Here is a 21,419-nt window from a genome sequence, read left to right on the forward strand (position 1 = left end):
AGAAATGTCAGATTGGAAATTGTTAAGTTGGAATTTAGCATAAAAACATGTTTGAATTTGCATAATATAACCTGGACTTACACATAAAGACAGTGCATATATCGCCTCTAATGAAGGCTCGTTTGCTAAGAATGAAATATTCATCCTTATATTGCATTTCGTGTTGCTGTTGTTGTTATTACTTCTTTAAATGCTCAATGACTGTAATAAATGCTATTTTGTATTGACTACTCATCTGAACATTTAGTCTTAGTCTGCCACACTATTGATTCAACATACTGAAATCATAATGAAATATACGAGCAGTAATAACTCGAAGCATGTTGGTAACACAAAGAACTTCAAATGTTTTTACTCTTATAAACAAAAAAAGCTTTTCACATTTGTATTTCCATATAAATTAAATCGTTTACATTTGATTCTCCTTATGCAGTATGGAATTTAGAATTTCGCTTTCGTCTCTAGGTTTCAAAAACCTGCAATTATAAACAAATCAACCAAACACCTCGGGCAATTACTCAGTTATATCTTAGTTGTGATAATTGAGTAGTTATCTTCACTGACCTTGCACATATAGGTGGAATCATCCTTCAAATTTAAAAACACCAGTTCATTTATTTTGTATGTTTTTATCTTGTCCAATGTTGTGTATATAAAACCATGCATTATTTGACATTTGTATTGTACTTTGGTACCAACTAAACCTGCTGTATATATGTTATGCTCTCCATGTATGGAGGAAATAAAAGATCTATCTATCTATCGAACGTACATTTCTATTTCGTGGCAACTAAAAAATTCTTGGGCTTTCGATATTTTTGTCGTTTCATGGATCAGCGCACTGTTTTATTTTAATTAATAATTGCGAACCAATGATAATAATTGAAACCTACGACCAATACAAAATGTGTCGTGAAGAAATATTCCTTTCTAAATAAAGTTATACGGTATTGAATAACGAACACTTATAAGATGTGTGTGTGTGTATATATATATATTACACTCAGGTCCAACAACTCGTTTCACTACAAAAACTTAGTGTTAACATAATGGGGTAAAAAGAATCGCAGGTAAAGCAGGGCAAATAAATAAATGGACAATGAACAATAGCGAGTGCTGATGTTATGATTAAGGATGTTTGAAGCTTAAAGGTTCAGTTTGAATCACTCCTATTTCAATTTGTTTCCTTTTCTCTTTTTCAATTGAAACAATTTGTTCATAAAACCTAAATAATATGACATGAAAATAATAATTTTTACACCTTATTCGGTAATGAATGATTTGATTATCATTGGATTTATACCATAGATGTATTTTAGAAATAAAAAATATATATCACAAAACAAAATATAATCATGAAGAAATGATACAAACTTACAAATCAAATCCTTTCATGAAAAGTATTCAAAATAACATTGTTATTCTTGTTCTCATGGGTCATAACAAGTTATTGCTTATATTCAGTTTCATACTTGAAGGGAAATCTCATTGTGTTGGGTAGCGGCTTTAACTTTAAATGGTGCAGTACACATACATATTGTTTTATTCCACTCTAAAATATGCTTCGTATTCTAAAGTGCTAGTAGTCATAGTGTTAATTTTTTATGCAGGATGACGTGTTATATTGTTATATGATTGATGTTAACCAAACGACCACCATACATTTTATTTTAGGTGTTTTACGGTTTTGAGGTTTGTATGTTTGTAGATCAGCTAAAAACGAGCTTAAAACGAGCATAAACGATCTTTTGTTAAATTTCATTATTTGTTAAATTAACTGTTTTGAAATGACATCGAACATCACACGGTCACCTATTTAGAGTTTCAGTGCTTTAGCTTATATATGTATAAGGTCCAATGGTTTATTTCTTTTTCACATAAGGTTTGTCAAGTTATACTACACTTGACAAATCTAAATAATTTATCCTCTTTATTAAAAGATACTAAGTACCAAGCCAAGGGTAAAAACTTTAAAAACGATGTAACAGGCCCAAGTTAAAATCGTTAGAAACTTTGTAACAAGACATGGTAAAACCCTTCGAAACAATGCAACAACTGCCGGTTAAAACCCTTGGAAAAGATTAACAAGCGGCCAAAGTGGACGACTGAGTTTACCAAACGATTGAGATCTGTTTTATTGTGAGTTATCTTATATGACTGAATTGAAGGCACTGATGCCAAAATGAGCTGATTCTGAGGCAATACAATTAGAAAAGGTAAAAGGTCTCAATTTGTGAGAATGCAGCTTTAAATCTACAAAAATCGATTGCTATAGATGTTATATACATGCACTTCATTTCTGTGTTGTTTTATTTTAAAAGTGTCTGCGGCTGACAAACGGATACCACCATGCAAAGGTAAGCTGTGCGGTGGCTATTGAAGCGAATACGGCGGTGGCGCCGGAGGATACGGAGGTAGATCAGGCTTTGGCGGATTCGGAGGTGGTGCCGGAGGAATCGGCCTTGGAGGATACGGTGGCGGCATGTCGAAGGTTTTGGTGGCGGAATGAGCTATAAGTGTACATTTTTTTGTAAAACATATTTCTTTCAATGATCTCTTTATAGTTACTCACTTGTGAATTTTGAAAACACTCGAAAATTCGATAAGCCTCTTATTCTGATGAAGTCACTATATATACATAAAATATGGTTGGATTATTGAAAGGATTCATTGGAAATACTGGTGGAAAGAAATGCGGCGGAAATTAAACTCAGAAGATTTAGTAAAATGAGAAGAGTATCGTATGACTTGCGTCAAGTTGAATGGTTGACATACAGAATCGATCTTTTGCTGAATGTTTATTTATATCTAGGTTGAAGTCCTCTGTGATAAGAATGTCTTTATTAACAGTATCAGCAGCCAATGAAATTGAGTTGTTAATACATTCAATTACTACAATTGGAGTAAGGAGGTCTATACAAGGCGTCTTTTTTTAATGCGCTGTTTTATCAAAATAATTCAATGTCGTTAATCTCAAGGCCATGTCTTTCAATGACAAACACATTTAATGTAGACAATAAAACCTGCATGTTGATTGGAAGGTCTACCTTCTATAAGGAACATGGACTAACGGAAATATCAAATCAGATGATGCTGAGTTATGAGTGAGCCATGTTTCCGTGAAAGCTAAAATGTCAAACTTGCCTTAATCAGTGAACAAAATGGCTTTTTTCACTACTGAATAAAACAATCTTTGAAAAACAACCTAAAAGAGTTATACCCCGATTTACATCATGAGGTCATTTTCTGAAAAGGAGTTGCTGCAATAAAATATTCTTCATTAATCAATAAATCACCAGCGAAGGCTTTTTTATTTTTTTAAAGGTTTCACAACTACCGTTTAGTGATTGGAAAAAATATCTTATTCTTGAGAAAATACAATAATCGCCATCAAAGCTTTGATAATTACAAAAATCTTCAATATTATCATTATCAATGCTGGGCTTGCTTTTATTTAAAAAGTCATAAACATTTGCAGCAGAAAAAAAATATTATTAACATACTTGTTTTTCGTAATATGTTTCCAGACATTTAAGGCTTAACTTTTATTTGCTTAGGCAGACTGTGTGTGATGTTCATAGTTTCAAACAATAACTGCATCATATCTTTGAAAAGTTTTAGCATTAGGTGCTATGAATTGTATTCCTTCGTCTGCTGATAGAGTCAGGATCTTTAAACATAGAAGTACTTGGGGTTTACCTATTAGTTAATTATTATTTGTTGTATTACTAAGTTTCCTCAAGTAAATGCATACTTTGATAAATTAACCATTTACGTTTTTACTTTATTCGGGATTGTTGGGATAAAATTGTGGTTGTGCACACAAACTGGTTTAAACCCCCAGTAAATTTACATTTTACTGACCGTTCCAAGGCGGTACCTAACAATCCTTATCCCTAACATACCTAGTTTTTTTATATAGCATATATGTACTGTGTTGTTTGTGGAGTTTTGTGCTTTTGTTCCATGCTTCAGGTTTGTGATTGTTTGTTTTTGTGTTATTTGTCTTTAGCGTTTACCCTGTGCCATTTAACCGGGTTCATGTTTAAACTTTCGGCTACTGAGCTTGTTTCTGTAGTTTTTCACATAAATCATGATGCCGAAGACGTTCTATAGTTCTCAATTTATTTGCGACGCCATGAGATTTTAGTCTGTTTTTAAGAATCATCTCCATTGCTATCATTGTTACTCATATTAATTGTTTCTTATGGTTTTCTTATAAATGCATTTGCAGCTAAGCAACTGAATATGATTCAAAGACTAAGCATTCTTTTTGACAATCATTACTAAGCTTATTGTCTTTAAATCTTTTATCAGATCAAATTCCAACTATTGTCCTGTTATTTGGCATTTTTGTAGCAAGATCAACATGGAATAATTAGGAAAAATTAACTACAGTGCTTTAAATATTGCTTTTAATGATTGCACCTCAACTTATGAAAATATCCCTAATTGAGTTTAATTGGCAAAACAACATTTGAGCATCGCTATTGAAACTTACAAATGTCTATACGGTTTCTCACCAGAACATGTTCAAAACCTTGTAGTATTTAAGACACGTACATTTAGTCTCAGATATGAAAACTGTGTAGATGTGACGTAAAAACAACTAAATATTAGAATAGCTTTTTCATCTTGGTGTGGCAGACCCTTCTTAAGGTGGTCACAAATCTACCTAGAATTTGAAAGGCTGATCCGCTCTTTGACAGGTCCCTTTTGTAAATGCTCAATATGCAAATAATGAATTATAACTATAAAAAGAGAAACATAAGGTGTCTCATTGAATATTCTTTGGAAAATGAGTTTTGTTTTCAATTGAATGGTTTACACCCACTAGACAAGATATGGTATTCACAAACAAGAAAAGATTTCAGCGAGCATTTTGAATATACTATTATTTTAATTAACACATTTCGAGGGCTATTGTTTATATTTTACGTTTCTATATCATGAACATATTTCGAACACATACAACTACTTGTTTTGTTTTTCGGCAAGTTTTAATAAGGTGATACGATTTGGTAGATTTAATTAACATTTTTACACAGTGGTAATTCCTTATAACCTCCGGACAGCGGCCTGGCTGAGATTTGGATGGTTGAAGGTAATCATAGGAGCAACCATCAGAACTGTTCTGTCTCATAATGTCAGCAAAATATATTAGTACTTTAACGTACATGATAAATTAAGTTCTTCCTCTTAGCAATACTTGCAAAAACATTCTAGCAAGCTTTAGTAAAAACATAAATAAAATATACATATTTTACCAACTACACGTTAATATACCTCGCTGTAATACCCATGTACATGATGCTACTTACAACGTTGCTGTTTAAAATGAATACTCTTATCATCCTGAATTTATATTCTTGAAATAACTAACCATTGTACAGTGGTATATCAACTTGTGGAACCATGTGTGTATAAATTGGCCGTACAGCCGGAAAAACTTGTTGATGTTATTATTGTATACAATGCTCTAATACATCCTACTTTTTGTAATTGTCTGCATGAATATAAACGGGCCTTTGTAACAACTTTTTCCCATGTGCAATGTATTTTAAACTATATGCTTTTATTTCCAGGTCATCAATTCATTGTTATGTATTGGTATGTTATGTATGTTTGTTATTTATGACGGAAAAGGGCTAACTGAGCTAATGTGTTTTTTTATTGTTCTTATATACCCGACTTTAAGTAAAGAATATTGTATCTTGTATCTTGTATTTTCTTTACGCATCATCAAACCATTCAACCTTTTTTATTTAAAGTATGATCAAGCAAGTATAATCCCCGATACCAAAGTAATTACCCAATCTCTCTTTTGCAATACCTTATGATGGGAAATTATAAAGGTCAAATAATTTTTTACCGAAATTGTTGCAATCCCATGATCACTTGAATAACAAAAAGAGGTTAATCCGCACAATATTCATCACAGACTAGTCAGTCAACAAATCTACCCCATTCGATAAAATAACCATATCGTATTTATCATGCCCATTCATTTGAAAGTAAAGCACACCATTCTAAGCAATATTATATGAATCTTTATTTATCAGATTACAGGCTTTTTGGAGTTTAACCCAAATACACCCCCTACCAGATCAATGCTATTTTCTAAGCCATAAAAGAATTTGTTTAATTTCAGTTATATACTTGTATCATGATTATTTCTAACAAAACTAACCCCTTTATGAAAGTTATTTCGAATATACACAACAGCTTGCCTAATAGACTTTTTACCCGACTGTTCTAAAACTTAAGGTACAATTTATAGCATTTATATCCATTTATTTCTAATTTTGAGTTCTGTTTCCCCAAGTCTCATATCATATATTAATATATTTTTGGCAAATTAGAGTTACAAAATCTGAAACACATAATTTGTTGCAAGACCAATAACGTTCCATGAGATAACAAAAAGCCCAGCCTCGGTAAACCGTAACGCCGATCCGTCCTTAACATTGGCTACCCTCAATCCGTCTGTCATTGCGATGGTCCTCATGCACTCTGGTCTGCCACGCTGCTTATCAGGATAACAGGCTCGAAATCCAGGCACGTGTACCCTTGCCTTTAGCCTCCTTCCGTGCTGGCTTGAGCGGATGACGTCAGAAATCTGATGGGGAAATTGCACTGCAGGAATAATCAATATAATCAAAATGCTTACGATCGGCAATGTCCTATGCAACATTCAGCTTGCATATGGTGTTTAAAAACGGGATAATTACTAGAGTGGTTGATTATAACAATTTAGTTCACATTGGGATGACATACGTACATGTAAATACTGTTACAGTTGTTGTGAGTGAAAAAGCATAGCAATTCTTTGTTTAAAAGTCATACAATATCCAAGTTTTGAAAAAAAGGTTTTTAATAATAAAACTATTATTTCAAACAATCGCACAGCTTTAAGATTTAAACGCTGTCAGCATTACAAAATTACATTAGTAAGCAATTTTGCAAATCTATTTACACGTGTACTTGATACGGGGATAACGAAATGGTTTGAACAAAAAAGTTGTTTTTTGCTAATGCACATTTTGTTCCACAATCGATGCAGGTTTAATTATCCACTCAATTGTTAAAAAGCAAGTTACTTGAACAAACGTTTGCATTTCTGGTTTATTGATAACGTTGTTTTCAATCCCTGATCGTACGTGGGAAGTAGTCCTTGTAAATGCTGACTCCAGTTAGGATCTGGAACAGTGCAAAGATGGTTCTGCTGTCGACATGTCGCAGTACCTCTGTCGTTACTTGAACGATGTCATTCCGTACCTTAAAGAGCATGGCTGGTCTTTTAGGAATCTGACTTATTGTTATTACTATTAAACAAACTTATATAGCGCCCTTTTCATATACACGTTCAAAGGCGCTTTACAACGATATAATCTGATAGCTAACTACAAGCAATATCATTAAAATACTAGACAGCTTTTGAACAATAAATGTACAACATACTAAAAAATATGAAACACAATAAAATGAAATGTGGTATTTAACTGGTCGTCTGAATTAAAAACAATAAATATCAATATCATACGATAAAAAAATAGTCTAGCGAAACTTTGATTTTTAAAAAAAATAAAATGATATTAACATAATTTACGCCTGACATCTAAATTGCATTTATATATTGTTTCAATAGTCTAAAACAGTTTACATAGGATATGTTACTGTACTAAAAGATCATGGTAGAATTAAAACAGGTTGTAAAATTATGTTTAAAATCACATAATGGTCACACAGTCTTCGTGAATCACTGTCACAGATCATTCCTGGTAAAAATGCTACTCATACGCCTGTTTGAAATAGTGTGTTTTAGTGCACGTTTGAAAGAACACAATGAACTTGAGTCTCTCACTCCGGATGGTAGGTCGTTCCACAGTTTCGGAGCTGCATATTCAAAACGTCGGTGGCCGTAGGTTACAGTTTTACTTTTTGGTATCACTAAAGTAAGTGCTTTGTTTTGAGATCGCAGATTTCTTCGTGGTTTGTAAACACATAGCATTTCTTCCAAATACTCTGGTGATTTTCCGTTTAAAGCTTTGTAGGTATGCGTTAAAATTTTAAACTGAATTCTGTATTGCACTGGAAGCCAATGTAGGTCTTTAAGTACAGGTGTGATATGATCGTACCGCAAGATTCTGTTGATGATGCGGGCAGCTGTATTTTGAACGATCTGCAGTTTGTTGACTTATGTTTGAGAAACTCCATACAGTAATCTAGGCGCGAGATAACCAATGAAGTCACAAGTTGTTTGGATGCATCAATTGTCAGATATTTCTGTATTCTGCCTATTTGTCTAAGATGTAAATAACATAATCTGCATACTGAATTAACGTGATCTTCCATGTTCATGTTTGAATCAAAGATGACACCTAATTTTTTTACATTAACAGACTGTTTAACTTTCGAGTCACCGACGGTTACCGATAGATCTTCAATGTGTTTGGCGTTATGAGGAGATGAGAACATGATGACTTCTGTTTTATCAGTGTTAAGTTTGAGCATGTTTAGATTCATCTATGATATTATGTCTCGAAGGCACGATTGAATGCGTTGTAATGTTTCTTCCTTAAAAATGCTATCTAATGGTTTGAAAGATAAATACAGCTGTGAGTCATCGGCGTAGAGATGGTATTGCAGCCCATGCTCTTTGCAAATGGCACCAAGGGGTTTAGTGTACATTGTATAAAATTTCGGTCCAAATACGGACCCCTGTGGAACACTAAAATTCAGTGTGACCGGGTTTGACAGCACCCCATCAATGTATACTGTCTGTTTTCTATCTTGAAGGTATGATGTTATCCATTCCAGTGGTTTTCAGCGATTCGGAACACATTTTCAAGTCTTTGTAACAAAATTTTGTGATCGATTGTGTCAAAAGCTGCCAATAGATGGTTGCATTACCATGGTCAAGGGATTTAAGAACATCATTTTGGACTTTGATAAGCGCAGTTTCTGTCGAATGGAATTCACGATAGGCTGACTGATGTTTTTCTTGAAGTTGATTTTCTGTCAAGTGTTCATCAATGCGAGAACTCACTACTTATTGGAAAGAGTTCCCGCCTAAATCCTGCACAATCTTGTTCACAAGTATTCGAATATGATTATTTTATTGAAATTGCTATGTAAACATAAAATAGAGGTATATGATTGTTAACAATGAAATCGATGTCTAAGCACATGATTGGTTAGTTTCTTTATACATGTAAGGATACATTTATTAAGTCCTCCTAATATGAATAATTACTGACCGTGGAATAACTGAAAATGAAAAATCATTAGCAGTCGAATTTGTTCAGAGTTTTATTTACGAAAGCTAAAGTAATTTTTAAGGAATATTTTGATATATAACACCAAACAAATAGTTCTACAGTTAAAAAATTAAAAAATGGATGTATTTATTTGGATGTAACACGTAAATGCATGATAGGCCTATTACTGAGCGCAACATGTATGAAAACCTGTTTGTTTATTAATGAATAATTACGCAATATTCAATACAACACATATTCAAATGGCTTATATAGTCATTGCTAACGAAGCTAACGATATTTATTAACTTTTTCAATATTTTAACTTTGAAACAATCTTTTTTACAAAATCTTAGAAATACGAAACGACGACTATTGTCCGTCATAATGTCACTGATCGACATTGCTATCTGATGTTAATACTGGAAGATTCGTCTGGCGACCGACATGTATAGTATGGCCATAAACCACTTTCACCAATGTTCATAATGCTGTGTGCTAAATACGAAAGTAATTGTCTACACAATCTGTCAATCCCAATTAGATAGTTTACTCCAGTATAACATACCTGTTTTGTGAAATATGATTTTTTGGGCAAAATATTTGAAAAATTAAATGAAAATGAAAAGGCTAAAACACAGCCATATTTGCGTTTCACATAGCAAGACATTCTCTTAATGGATGCATTTTAACTTTACGCAAATGTGTGCCTCGCTCAACCTTTTCAATGCCAACATAATCCACCATGCTATTATTTATTATTGACGCAGTGTAATTCCGTTATTCCTCAACTATATAGTTTAATGACAACCAGCGATTTGTAATAGCATGAACATATGTGATAATCACAAATAATTTCTAAAACAATATCCGTTTGGGTTCTAGACTAATTTGATCGCATGTATTTGTGATGATATATACCAGGAAATAATAAATAACACGCCTATATAAACGTCCATGATTACATGCATAAATCATAAGGAACGATTGGGTAAAACAAATGAATATACACAAATTGTAATTTCAAAGTACTTTAATATATGTCAAATCACAAAATGTACAATGGGGTCATCAGAAATCCGTTAGTTGTCTGTACCTGCAGTGAACAATAAATAACATTTTAGGGTGTCTTTTTACAAAAGTGTAATCACCTTATATACTATTTTTGATAAATTATTCAATTGATCATACAGTATTATCTACGTAAGAACAAAGATTTCTTTAGATATTATCTATCTCTCCATACATTTCACAAGACGGACTCTCTACAGATCACTTACATTGTATGCAAAACACGAGAATATCATAGTGAAAGCCTACCTCATAGTAAGAGTTTACATTTTACCGCGATTGCAGCAGAACACCAGCTTGCAGCCTTTCTTGCACCATGGGCATCGGCCGACAAACTTCTGCCATTTGTTGCATCGTGGAGCGCATTTGCAGTATCGGCCTCCTACGGATATAGAGGGATAAAGATATAGCGGGCCCGTTTTATATACGATGTTATGAATTAAAACCGCTGTATAGCATATCATACTATGAACATAGCAATATTACTATATTTCTGTTTCTTTATAATTGTTTGACAATAATTGCCCTTGGTCAAAATATTATTTTTCTAGTACAAAATGAAATCATTACTTAGTATATTCGATTTAAATACTGCAATAAAGACTTGTTGTATTCTTATAGAAGCAATCGATGCTAATTTTCAAATTGAAAGTTTGACTTTGAACTCGTTCTTTCCTGAGATCTAAAATCTAGAAGTAACGAATTGTGTTCAAGACTATACGTACTTCCACCATAACTTCCATAACCGCCACCACCGATTCCGCCGTATCCACCACCATATCCACCACCGTATCCCCCAGCTCCACTACCATAACCGCCACCGTATCCTCCAAGACCACCACCATAACCGCCACCGAATCCTCCAGCACCACCTCCATAGCCGCCAACGCCGCCGAATTTCTTTCCAACGGAAAATCCACCGTATCCTCCCATATATCCACCTTAAATGGTTCAATCAGATGTAACATTTGCTAGCTATTATGTTTAAAATCATTGAATGCGCACACACAGTGACCTCATCAGGACAAGTGACTTATCATATACTAGATTGTATCCAAAATGCTACAGTGTGTAACTATCACAAGATTATCAGTAGAGCTTTATTTTTCAATTCAATAAGGTTGTAGACTTACCGTTCATTCCACCGCTGAAACCACCAAATCCGCTACCGTAACCACCATAACCACTGGACATGCCAACACTATATCCTTCATATTTCTTTCCACCACCGTGTCCGTATCCTCCGCCTCCGTATCCTCCGCTGCCACCTCCGTATCGTCCGGCGCCACCTCCGTATCCTCCGGCACCACCTCCGTATCCGCCTCCATATCCCCCTCCGTAGCCTCCGTCGCCACCTCCATATCCACCTCCGTAGCCCCCATCACCGTAGCCGCCTCTATAGCCACCGCACCACTTACCTTTGCATGGTCGTGGCCATTTGCCGCGAGCAGACACTGCAAGTTAAATACAATATTGAAATATAGATTATATACCTATCGATGTTTTTAGCAACTAGTTTAACAGAAATACGATATTTTCTTTCGTTTTACAAACATGCTATGTCTGTAAATTAAGAAAAATATTTTAGCATTCCACATAAATGACGTAGCCATCAGTAGCGGTCCGAACAATTGTATACATCCCGTGCTTTAAAGCATTGTTGGGGTATCGGCTTATGTAAGATCCGATTGAAGCTGTAATTCATTGGTATTAAACAAGAACTAACAATTACGCCTGCCATGAACAGACATAATGTAGTTCCTTGAAACACCATACATAATTATATCATGCTACCTGTAGAGTATTCAAAGTGAAACCACAATATAAGGTGTAATATACTAAGGTACAGAAACATGTCACTGTTTTTTAATTTTTCCTACCTGAACTGACTGCGAAGACAGCAACGACGAGCAGCAAGAGATACTTCATGGTGATATGTCTGGTGGATGGATCCTCCTGAAATGCAGGCTACATGAAATCCCAACCTTTTTATACTTTTAAAAAAATAAATAACGAGTCATCTTATACACACGTTATATGTAAGATCAAAATCGTGTAAAAGTTTCATAATAAGATGCAAATCAGTATGCGCATAAATATATAAAAAGTCATAGTATGTTTAATTACCATTCAGGTGGCGACTTGTTATTCGCATCAATCATACACATGTGGTATTGATGTAGTACTTTAATGCCTTTATTTAGGACAATAAGGCATTGCAACCTTGGGCTTCATACATAGTTTCCAATTCTTCTACCTTGGGCTTCATAAATAGTTTCTATGGGTTTTACCTTGGGATCCAACATTATTTTCAAGGTGTAACCCCGAGCTTGATATGCGGTTTTAATTCTGGACGTGTTACATTATTTTTTAAGTGTAACCCCGAGCTGTGTTACACCGTGTACATGTATAAGTAGTACACACTTGTACATAATTTAACAGTAGCTTGTTTATGCTCTTAGTTGGTATACAAAAACAAAATTACAAACCTTAGAATAACTACAGTGAATTGTAGTCAAACAGATAACAATAGAACATGTCAATCTGCATCACACATTACCACTATGACTAATGTGACTATATAACCCGTAGCATATACTAGGATGAAATAAAGCAGTATGTAGTTGTTCTTCACCATGTAAAGCAGCAATAACACAATAAAGTCAAGTAGAAACGTCGTATATCTTCTTTTTATTTTTGCTTCATTAGCACTGCATATATCATGTGCAATAACGAATGTGATAATGTCAAAAGTTCAGGAACAACAATGAAAACGTCAATTGGAAGTTTTTCATTAATGAAAAACATTTTTACCAACAATATCATTATACTGAACTCTACTGGATGTGGATGGGAAAACACATATACATACTGAATTGCTGAGTTTATCTTATTATGTTGCAAAACAAAAAATTATGAAACAAATATGTCGTTAATGCATGATGGTCAAGTTTGCGATTTCCCATAATGAGAAATCCCCAGGTTCGAATCTCGCAATTGTATTGTTTTGTGACTTATTTTTTAAAAAACAAAACACGTATGATTATTATAAACTATGTTGTTGTTTTTTTATTAAATCCTAAAAACCGTATTTCAAATTTTAAGACCAGGAACTAAGAAAATACTATGCATTATTCAAACCTTTACAGTTTCTTTATTCATTAATATGTTTGCACGCCATTTTATGTATTGGCTTTTTAGAATTAATTCTCGGTTCAACTTTTCAATTAACATAAAACGGCGCGTTGAACCATGAACAAAAGAAACATCTAAATCCACGAGAAAATAGTAAACAGGTGAGAAATAATTGTGTGTTATAAACAAACTTTTTAATTTCAGTTCTAACAAAATATAACATTAAGGACTGCTCCTCAAATGTGCGTAGAACGCAAAGTTAAAAAATGCTATACTATGTACATTTTGCAGTGTAAAGTACGAGTGATGAAATAAGGATAAGCCTTTTGTGATAAACACTTATTGTTGCACAACATAAATAAAAAGGTAAAATCAATTTAGTTTAAATACAAACCTATTGCGTTAAACCCATGGGAAGGTTTGGTGTAATTTTGGAAAACAATACCTCAAAGCAAATGAAATGTTTTATCCTGTACACGTTGGTACTTTCAATGCCACATGAGTAAATCGCAAGATTAAATGAGTTCAATTTAAACTTAATTAATTAGAAACTAATACATCGCTCAGAGAATATAATAAATAAAGTCCTTGAAATCTGGTGTTGTTGTAGTTTTACAGAGAAGACGGATGGACATTTATGATAAACGTCTTATGACTGAACATCCTTATTTTTTGCCGATCATGGAGAGAATATCTCAAAAATTAAAATACTGATAGCTTGCGTTCGTACATCATTATATTACCTAATTGTGCTAGTAGCTCACATGTAATTGAAGGGGCTCATGCAAATTAAAAAAAAAACCATACTTGGTATATAATTACTTAACTGCAATAAACATAAATAGGTTAAATACAATTCAATGACTTTATCGTCTCCATGCTAGGAGATAGTAAAGGACATATGTCAAAACAGAAGGGAAGAATCCACCAAGCAGTTAAACAATGTGACTAATATGGTAGGTAAGATATATACAAAAGAAAACAATGCATATTGACAATATTAGGGAAAACAGTATGGGCAATTATACACGTGGTAATCATTTGCAAGAAAGTAATTCACACATAAATGTGCAAAATAAAACTATTGTTAAAATATTTATGCGAAAAGCTACAGAAACAAGCTCGGAAGCAAAAAGTAAAGTAAATTAGTAAATTTACATTTTACTGACCGTTCCAAGGCGGTACCTAACAATCCTTGATAAACACACCCAGATTTGTTATATAGTATATATGTACTGTGTTGTTTTGTGCTGTTGTTCCATGTTACTGGTTTGTGATTGTTTGTTTTTGTGTTCTATGTCTTTGGCGTTTACCCTGTGACATTAAACGGGGTTTATGTTTACACTTTCGGCTACTGAACTTGTTTCTGTAGTTTTTCATATAAATGTTGCATAAGAAATGAATGGGCAAGACTTTGGCTAGTCACAATCAAACTACATCACTTTTTATCTCACACAACATAACATACCATACCATCATTATGGGCAACATAATGGACAACATAAACATTTTAAGATATGGCAATGTCCAATATCATGAGACAATTTTTGATGTTTGAAGTATTTTAGCGTTTCCATAGAAAAAAGTGATATCTCGAAATTAAACAAAGTGAACGGAAAAGTGTATATATACAGTTTATCATTCACTCTCGATTTGTGACAAGACAAAACAACAGTAATCTGCATCACGTTTCACGTTTTTCATACGTAGTTTAATTCCGATATGTGTAGTATCATAGAAATATGAAAAGTCAATACCGCAAATAAATAGTTATCGATACGTAGTTATAATCACATATAACGACGTAAAGACAACTGTGAAAGTAACCAAACACAACCAGTGAGATTTATAATAATAATAATAATAATAATAATAATAATAATAATAATAATAATAATAATAATAACAATTTTATTTAACGAAGGTTACATACCAAGTGTACAATCATTACAGACATACTTCTTATTTCGAGCATGGCCTTCACACAAAAAGTATTACAAAAACACATATACTCACTTACATATTAAGCAACATACAAAACATACAATCACACTATCACTTTCATACTTTTCTCATGTAATTCAACATAAGTATACATGTATTCAACATTTCTTCGACAAACACAACTCGGTTTAATATGATGATTATAGATTACAATAATTTCATCCTGTAAATAAAGTAGATATATTCAGTAAAACCACATTCAATCAATATATTTTCAACATTTACACATTTGGTAGTATCCATTACAAGTTTTTGCAAGAATGTCATATACGTACATCAACACAATTCATGTAAACAATGAACTATTTATTATAATGTGAATTAAATAAAGTGTCAAGATTATTTTTTTCATAAGTGATAATATTATTCTGCCAATAAGTAGCCTTTTGATGCATATTTAAAGGCTGGTAGCTTATCTTGACATTTAAGGTATGTAGGAAGAGAATTCCAAATTTTCATTGCTTTATAGGCAAATGTATTTTTGATATAGTTTGTTCTAGGTTTTACAACAAAAAGATCCTTGTTTTTTGAAGAATGCAAGCTATAGTGCTCATTTTTGGCAAATGTTAACAATTCTGTGAAGTACGAAGGAGTCAAACATTTCATGCTTTTGAAAACAAGTAATGAAATATGATAATAGCACCTGTCTTCAAAAGATAGCAACCCTGACTGTTTGAATAGTGGCTAGTTCCCGACTTCATTATTAGCTTAATCGCTCTTATCTGAATATTAGTGATTTTTGTGGTATCTGAGGAATGTGTAAGTCCCCAGACACTTCCACAGTACTCCATGTTTGACATGATATATGCATTATAATACAATAATTAAATCTCGTCTGTTAGATAATATGCTATTCTTCTTAGAAAGGCCAATTTTGAATTAAGCTTATTCACTACAGTTTTAACATGTGTATACCATGACAATGTCTGATCAACATGCACCCCAAAGGACCTTTTGACATTTCACGTTTTCTACTGACAATCATCTATTGATGTTCAAGTTGCATTGCATATTTTGCCTTATAATTAATATATAGAATCATACATTTGGTTTTTGATGGATGGATTGACATATTATTAAGGAGCTGCTACCCTGAAACATCATTTAAACAAATATATCGAGTACATCGAATTCGATTCGACGACATCCATCATGATAATAATATTAAACACATTGATATAATATTTAAATAATTTTCCTAATATAATGATTCTTGATTATTTTAAAACATGTAAAATCTAAGCGTCCGTCCTAAAAGCAATCTGTTCTTTTGCAAGCAAAAGGAGCTCACAAAATCTGGTCAAAACTCCAATAATAACGCAAACAATTGATGAGTTATTCATCAATATGATCTAGAGAAAGCAGCTAGAAAACTACATTTTAATCTAAGTTTAGGCTTAATAATATTATTACCACCTTGTACTATTATAAATGATATGCTTATAATTAATCCGTTCGGGCTATAAAAGTTCTGGTCGTGTCATGTGTGAAATAAGGCTACCCATGGGCCAAGTTCCGAGAACAGCAGTGCCTTCAGTGTCTACATTTAAGTGGGGGAAAAATGGGACCATGGTGCTTATCCATGTACATTAACCGAAAAAGATGTGATGAAGTCGACATTTAAAGAGATCAATAGCTACACCCTCAACCCAAGAAACATTGTCGTTGGCTATACATGTTGTATGGGCTTGGATTCCGTAATGGCGTCGAAAGCAGTGTTGATGTTTCAGAGTGTGGCGCTTGTGATCAGTATTGCCTTATTATATGTACCTTGCTGGTTTACTTATGCACCAGTCAATTGTAACCACGGCCCCCAGGTCAGGGACATAGCGGGGACTTTGACTTTCGGTCCAGCCAAGCTCGGGTAAAATCCCCGCCCTGGGGGGACGAACTGCTCGTAAAATTCCCGCCAAAAAATGCCCCCGCACCACAGGGACACTAGGTAAGGCCCATTCCCCGCTTTTATATGTCGTGAAAACAAACACACTGCATTCAACCGGCACTGCGGGGCCACCTGGACGGTAAAAACACAGCCCAATTCCCCGGCTATTCCCGGACCTGGGGGGGGGGGGGGCGGCGTGGTAACAATTGACTGGTGCATAACCAGGTCATTTAGCCGACTAGCTCCACAGGGGCCTAGGGGAATTTTGAACGAAACATTTGGACAAATCGGTAGATTAAATAAAATTTTACTACATAAATTCATCATCATTCATCATTCTAGAGATTCCATCGGCAAATAAAACATTTCCATCTATTTACCAATTAAAAATTGATACAATTGACCCAAAGCTGGCTGAACGCTGTTCGAGCATTTTATAGTAGAGGATGTTGTGGCCTATCTGCTCTCACTCGTCATAACCACGATCTACATCCAAGCGACACAGGTGCACATTTCAGCTACCGCAGCATGCTGTTGAAAGCTACAGAAGATGAAGGCAGATATGACCTTGAAGTTGACAAATGAGAGACGAGTGACATATGATTATTATTTTAATGTTCTTTAATTAAATTAATGATTGATTGTTGTCAATGCAATCTTCCATTAAAGTCACTGGAGGTAAATTTGAAAGTATCATTTTACACATTGTTTAATAATAAAGGTTATAACACGTGGTTTATTGGTTTCAATATTAGATCATATGCGACTTGGAAAATCTGGTTACTTTACCTGAGCAATTTTTAAAGAATGTATGGTAGGAAAAATAAAGCGACCATTAAAAACAACGTCATATATGTCCAAAAACATATCTACATCACATGAGTGAAGGTTTTGGAAATATTAAATTTCATGTATATCTTTTTGTTTTAAAAGCACACATTCAGGTCTGTTGTTAAAGGAGCACACTATAAGTTGATGCATTGTTTTAAATGCATTATCATGTTTAACTCATTTGACTTTAATGATAAAAAACAACTTGATTAAGGTACCGATAAAAATATTAAACTGCTTTAACAAGCTCTGACTAATAAGCGTGTCTGTCTTATGTATTTCCATAAAAATGAACTTCTGCGGCCTTATTAGTACATAATAAATAAAAGGAATGAGTTGTAAATGAACTTTTAATTCAATTGACACTCGTATTTAAAATCAATACATGCACATGTAAAACAAACATAATTTGTGAAAGATAAACCTTTAACTACTTACTATATAATGCATTGGTGGAAACTATAAATTACCGATAACTAGATTGTAACCGTGTATTTAATAGTGGAAACGCACACATACTAAATGACGGGTGAGTGCTTTAAGATTGACAGTGATCAAATATTAACTCATAAGGTAGGAATATCGTGTTTTCTGCACCTTTCTCTCAAATTAAGCACGGTATCCTTCATTAGAACCATTGTTTACGATATGTGTTCATCTTTTTCAGTAAATTAAAACCAATGTTTTAAGTGTGGTATATCAGTGCATCATTAAAACTTTTAATAAGCATTTTTTTGTTTATTTTTGTCCGAAAAATAAAGGCCCAGAAATAATACTTCGCACCTATGAAAAAGCCAAGGGTATAACCCACACAATCAATGTAACCAACTAAGATCCAAACTCTTTGAAACTGTGTAGCATGCCATGGTTAAAACTCTTAGAAAGTGTGTAGCATGCCAAGGTTTAAACTCTTAGAAACTGTGTAGCATGCCAAGGTTAAAACTCTAAGAAACTGTGTAGCATGCCTAGGTTAAAACTCTTAGAAACTGTGTAGCATGCCAAGGTTAACACTCTTAGAAACTGTGTAGCATGCCTAGGTTAAAACTCTTAGAAACTGTGTAGCATACCAAGGTTAAAACTCTTAGAAACTGTGTAGCATGCCAAGGTTAAGACTCTTAGAAACTGTGTAGCATGCCATGGTTAAGACTCTTAGAAAGTGTGTAGCATGCCAAGGTTAAGACTCTTAGAAACTGTGTAGCATGCCATGGTTAAGACTCATAGAAAGTGTGTAGCATGCCAAGGTTAAGACTCTTAGAAACTGTGTAGCATGCCAAGGTTAAGACTCTTAGAAACTGTGTAGCATGCCAAGGTTAAAACTCTTAGAAACTGTGTAGCATGCCATGGTTAAAACTCTTAGAAACTGTGTAGCATGCCTAGGTTAAAACTTTTAGAAACTGTGTGGCATGCCTAGGTTAAAACTCTTAGAAACTGTGTGGCATGCCTAGGTTAAAACTCTTAGAAACTGTGTAGCATGCCAAGGTTAAAACTCTTAGAAACTGTGTAGCATGCCTAGGTTAAAACTCTTAGAAACTGTGTAGCATGCCTAGGTTAAAACTCTTAGAAACTGTGTAGCATGCCAAGGTTAAAACTCTTAGAAAGTGTGTAGCATGCCAAGGTTAAAACTCTTAGAAAGTGTGTAGCATGCCAAGGTTAAAACTCTTAGAAAGTGTGTAGCATGCCAAGGTTAAAACTCTTAGAAAGTGTGTAGCATGCCAAGGTTAAAACTCTTAGAAAGTGTGTAGCATGCCAAGGTTAAAACTCTTAAAAATTGTGTAGCATGCCAAGGTTAAAACTCTTAAAAACTGTGTAGCATGCCAAGGTTAAAACTCTTAGAAACTGTGTAGCATGCCAAGGTTAAAACTCTTAGAAACTGTGTAGCATGCCAAGGTTAAAACTCTTAGAAACTGTGTAGCATGCCAAGGTTAAAACTCTTAGAAACTGTGTAGCATGCCATGGTTAAAACTCTTAGAAACTGTGTAGCATGCCATGGTTAAAACTCTTAGAAACTGTGTAGCATGCCAAGTTTAAAACTCTTAGAAACTGTGTAGCATGCCAAGGTTAAAACTCTTTGAAACTGTGTAGCATGCCATGGTTAAAACTCTTGAAAACTGTGTTTAAACTCTCAGTGTGTATAATTGATGCGAAATAATGCTAGTCATCATCTGAACAGAAATGAAATTATACTATTTCTTTTAGAAATTTATGTGCATTCTAATTTCCATCTAATTATGAAATATTTACATAATTCCGTTTGAAGGAAAAAGTGACGAGTAGGGGCAAAAATGTTTGCAATGGACTGATCGATCGAAGACACCAATCACTATTATGAAACACTACGTATTCTGTAAGAAGATGACTTGCTGTTTGGATAAAAAGTATAAAAGGTTGTTGTAGCCGGCAGTCAAGGAGGATCCGCTTACCAGACCAATCACCATGAAGTATCTTTTGCTGCTAGCCGTCGCTCTCTTCGCAGTCAGTTCAGGTAGGACTAGTTCAGATACTTGGCCATTTTATTGTCCTTTGTTTAGTAAAACTTATTCGAATGGTTTCACTTTGCATGAACTTGAGTTTATAATATATGTTTATTAAACATCGTGGTGATTCAACGAACGAAGTACTTTCTGTTTCGTTATAACCGTTTACAAAAAACGGTATTGATAGAATTATATGATACTAACGAGTTACAGCTAGTATCGGTCGTACAAATCACAGAGACCCTTACAATGCATCAACTCTCGAGCTTTATTCAACGTGGTGCGTCTATAAAGATGGGTAGGACATTAGTTTAATAAGATAATGATTTGTTTCCATTACTTACAGTGATATCGTGTTGATAATAAGAAAGCAAATATTAAATGGATTATAAACCAATTCATGAAAAAAAACATCGACTGGTATAGATGGTACCGCTTATATGTCTATGTTGTATTGCCTTTTAAGTGTCTGCACGAGGCAAATGGCCACGACCATGCAAAGGTAAGTGGTGCGGTGGCTATGGAGGCGGATACGGTGGTGGCGCAGGAGGATACGGAGGTGGTTTCGGTAATGGTGGATACGGAGGTGGCTCCGGCTATGGCGGATACGGAGGTGGCTCCGGATATGGAGGATACGGAGGTGGATATGGAAGTGGCGCCGGAGGATACGACTATAAAGGACACGGAAACGTCGGTGGAAAGAAATTTGGGGGGAAAAGTGGCGGCATGTCCGGTGGAAATGGTGGTTTCGGAAGCGGGTTC

General features: G+C 34.3%; 1 protein-coding gene across 2 annotated transcripts; it reads right to left on the reverse strand.

Annotated features, from left to right (window-relative positions):
- Positions 1–10,274: 10,274 nt before the first annotated feature.
- LOC128230290 (ctenidin-3-like) lies at positions 10,275–12,376 on the reverse strand. Of its 2 annotated transcripts, none has more exons than XM_052942439.1 (5): positions 12,212–12,376; positions 11,465–11,785; positions 11,057–11,272; positions 10,581–10,713; positions 10,275–10,356 (listed from the first exon to the last, which is right to left on the reverse strand). In XM_052942439.1, the coding sequence occupies exons 1-4, from the start codon at positions 12,258–12,260 to the stop codon at positions 10,595–10,597; spliced, it is 705 nt and encodes a 234-aa protein (XP_052798399.1). In that variant the 5' UTR covers positions 12,261–12,376; the 3' UTR covers positions 10,275–10,356; positions 10,581–10,594. The 2 variants fall into 2 exon arrangements, with proteins under 2 accessions (XP_052798399.1, XP_052798398.1); XM_052942438.1 differs by having other exon boundaries at positions 10,295–10,356; positions 10,606–10,713.
- Between the last annotated feature and the right edge of the window lie 9,043 nt (positions 12,377–21,419).

Source organism: Mya arenaria, chromosome 4, assembly GCF_026914265.1.
Source record: "Mya arenaria isolate MELC-2E11 chromosome 4, ASM2691426v1".
NCBI lineage: Eukaryota > Metazoa > Mollusca > Bivalvia > Myida > Myidae > Mya > Mya arenaria.

Bases quoted from the DNA above. Each gene is read 5' to 3' on its own strand.
- LOC128230290 (XM_052942438.1), bottom strand. From the start codon at position 12,260: ATGAAGTATCTCTTGCTGCTCGTCGTTGCTGTCTTCGCAGTCAGTTCA. The intron at 11,273-11,464 runs GTAAGTCTACAA...GAACCATTTAAG, and splicing joins TTTCAGCGGTGGAATGAACG to GTGGATATATGGGAGGATAC. The intron at 10,714-11,056 runs GTACGTATAGTC...CTATATCCGTAG, and splicing joins TTATGGAAGTTATGGTGGAA to GAGGCCGATACTGCAAATGC.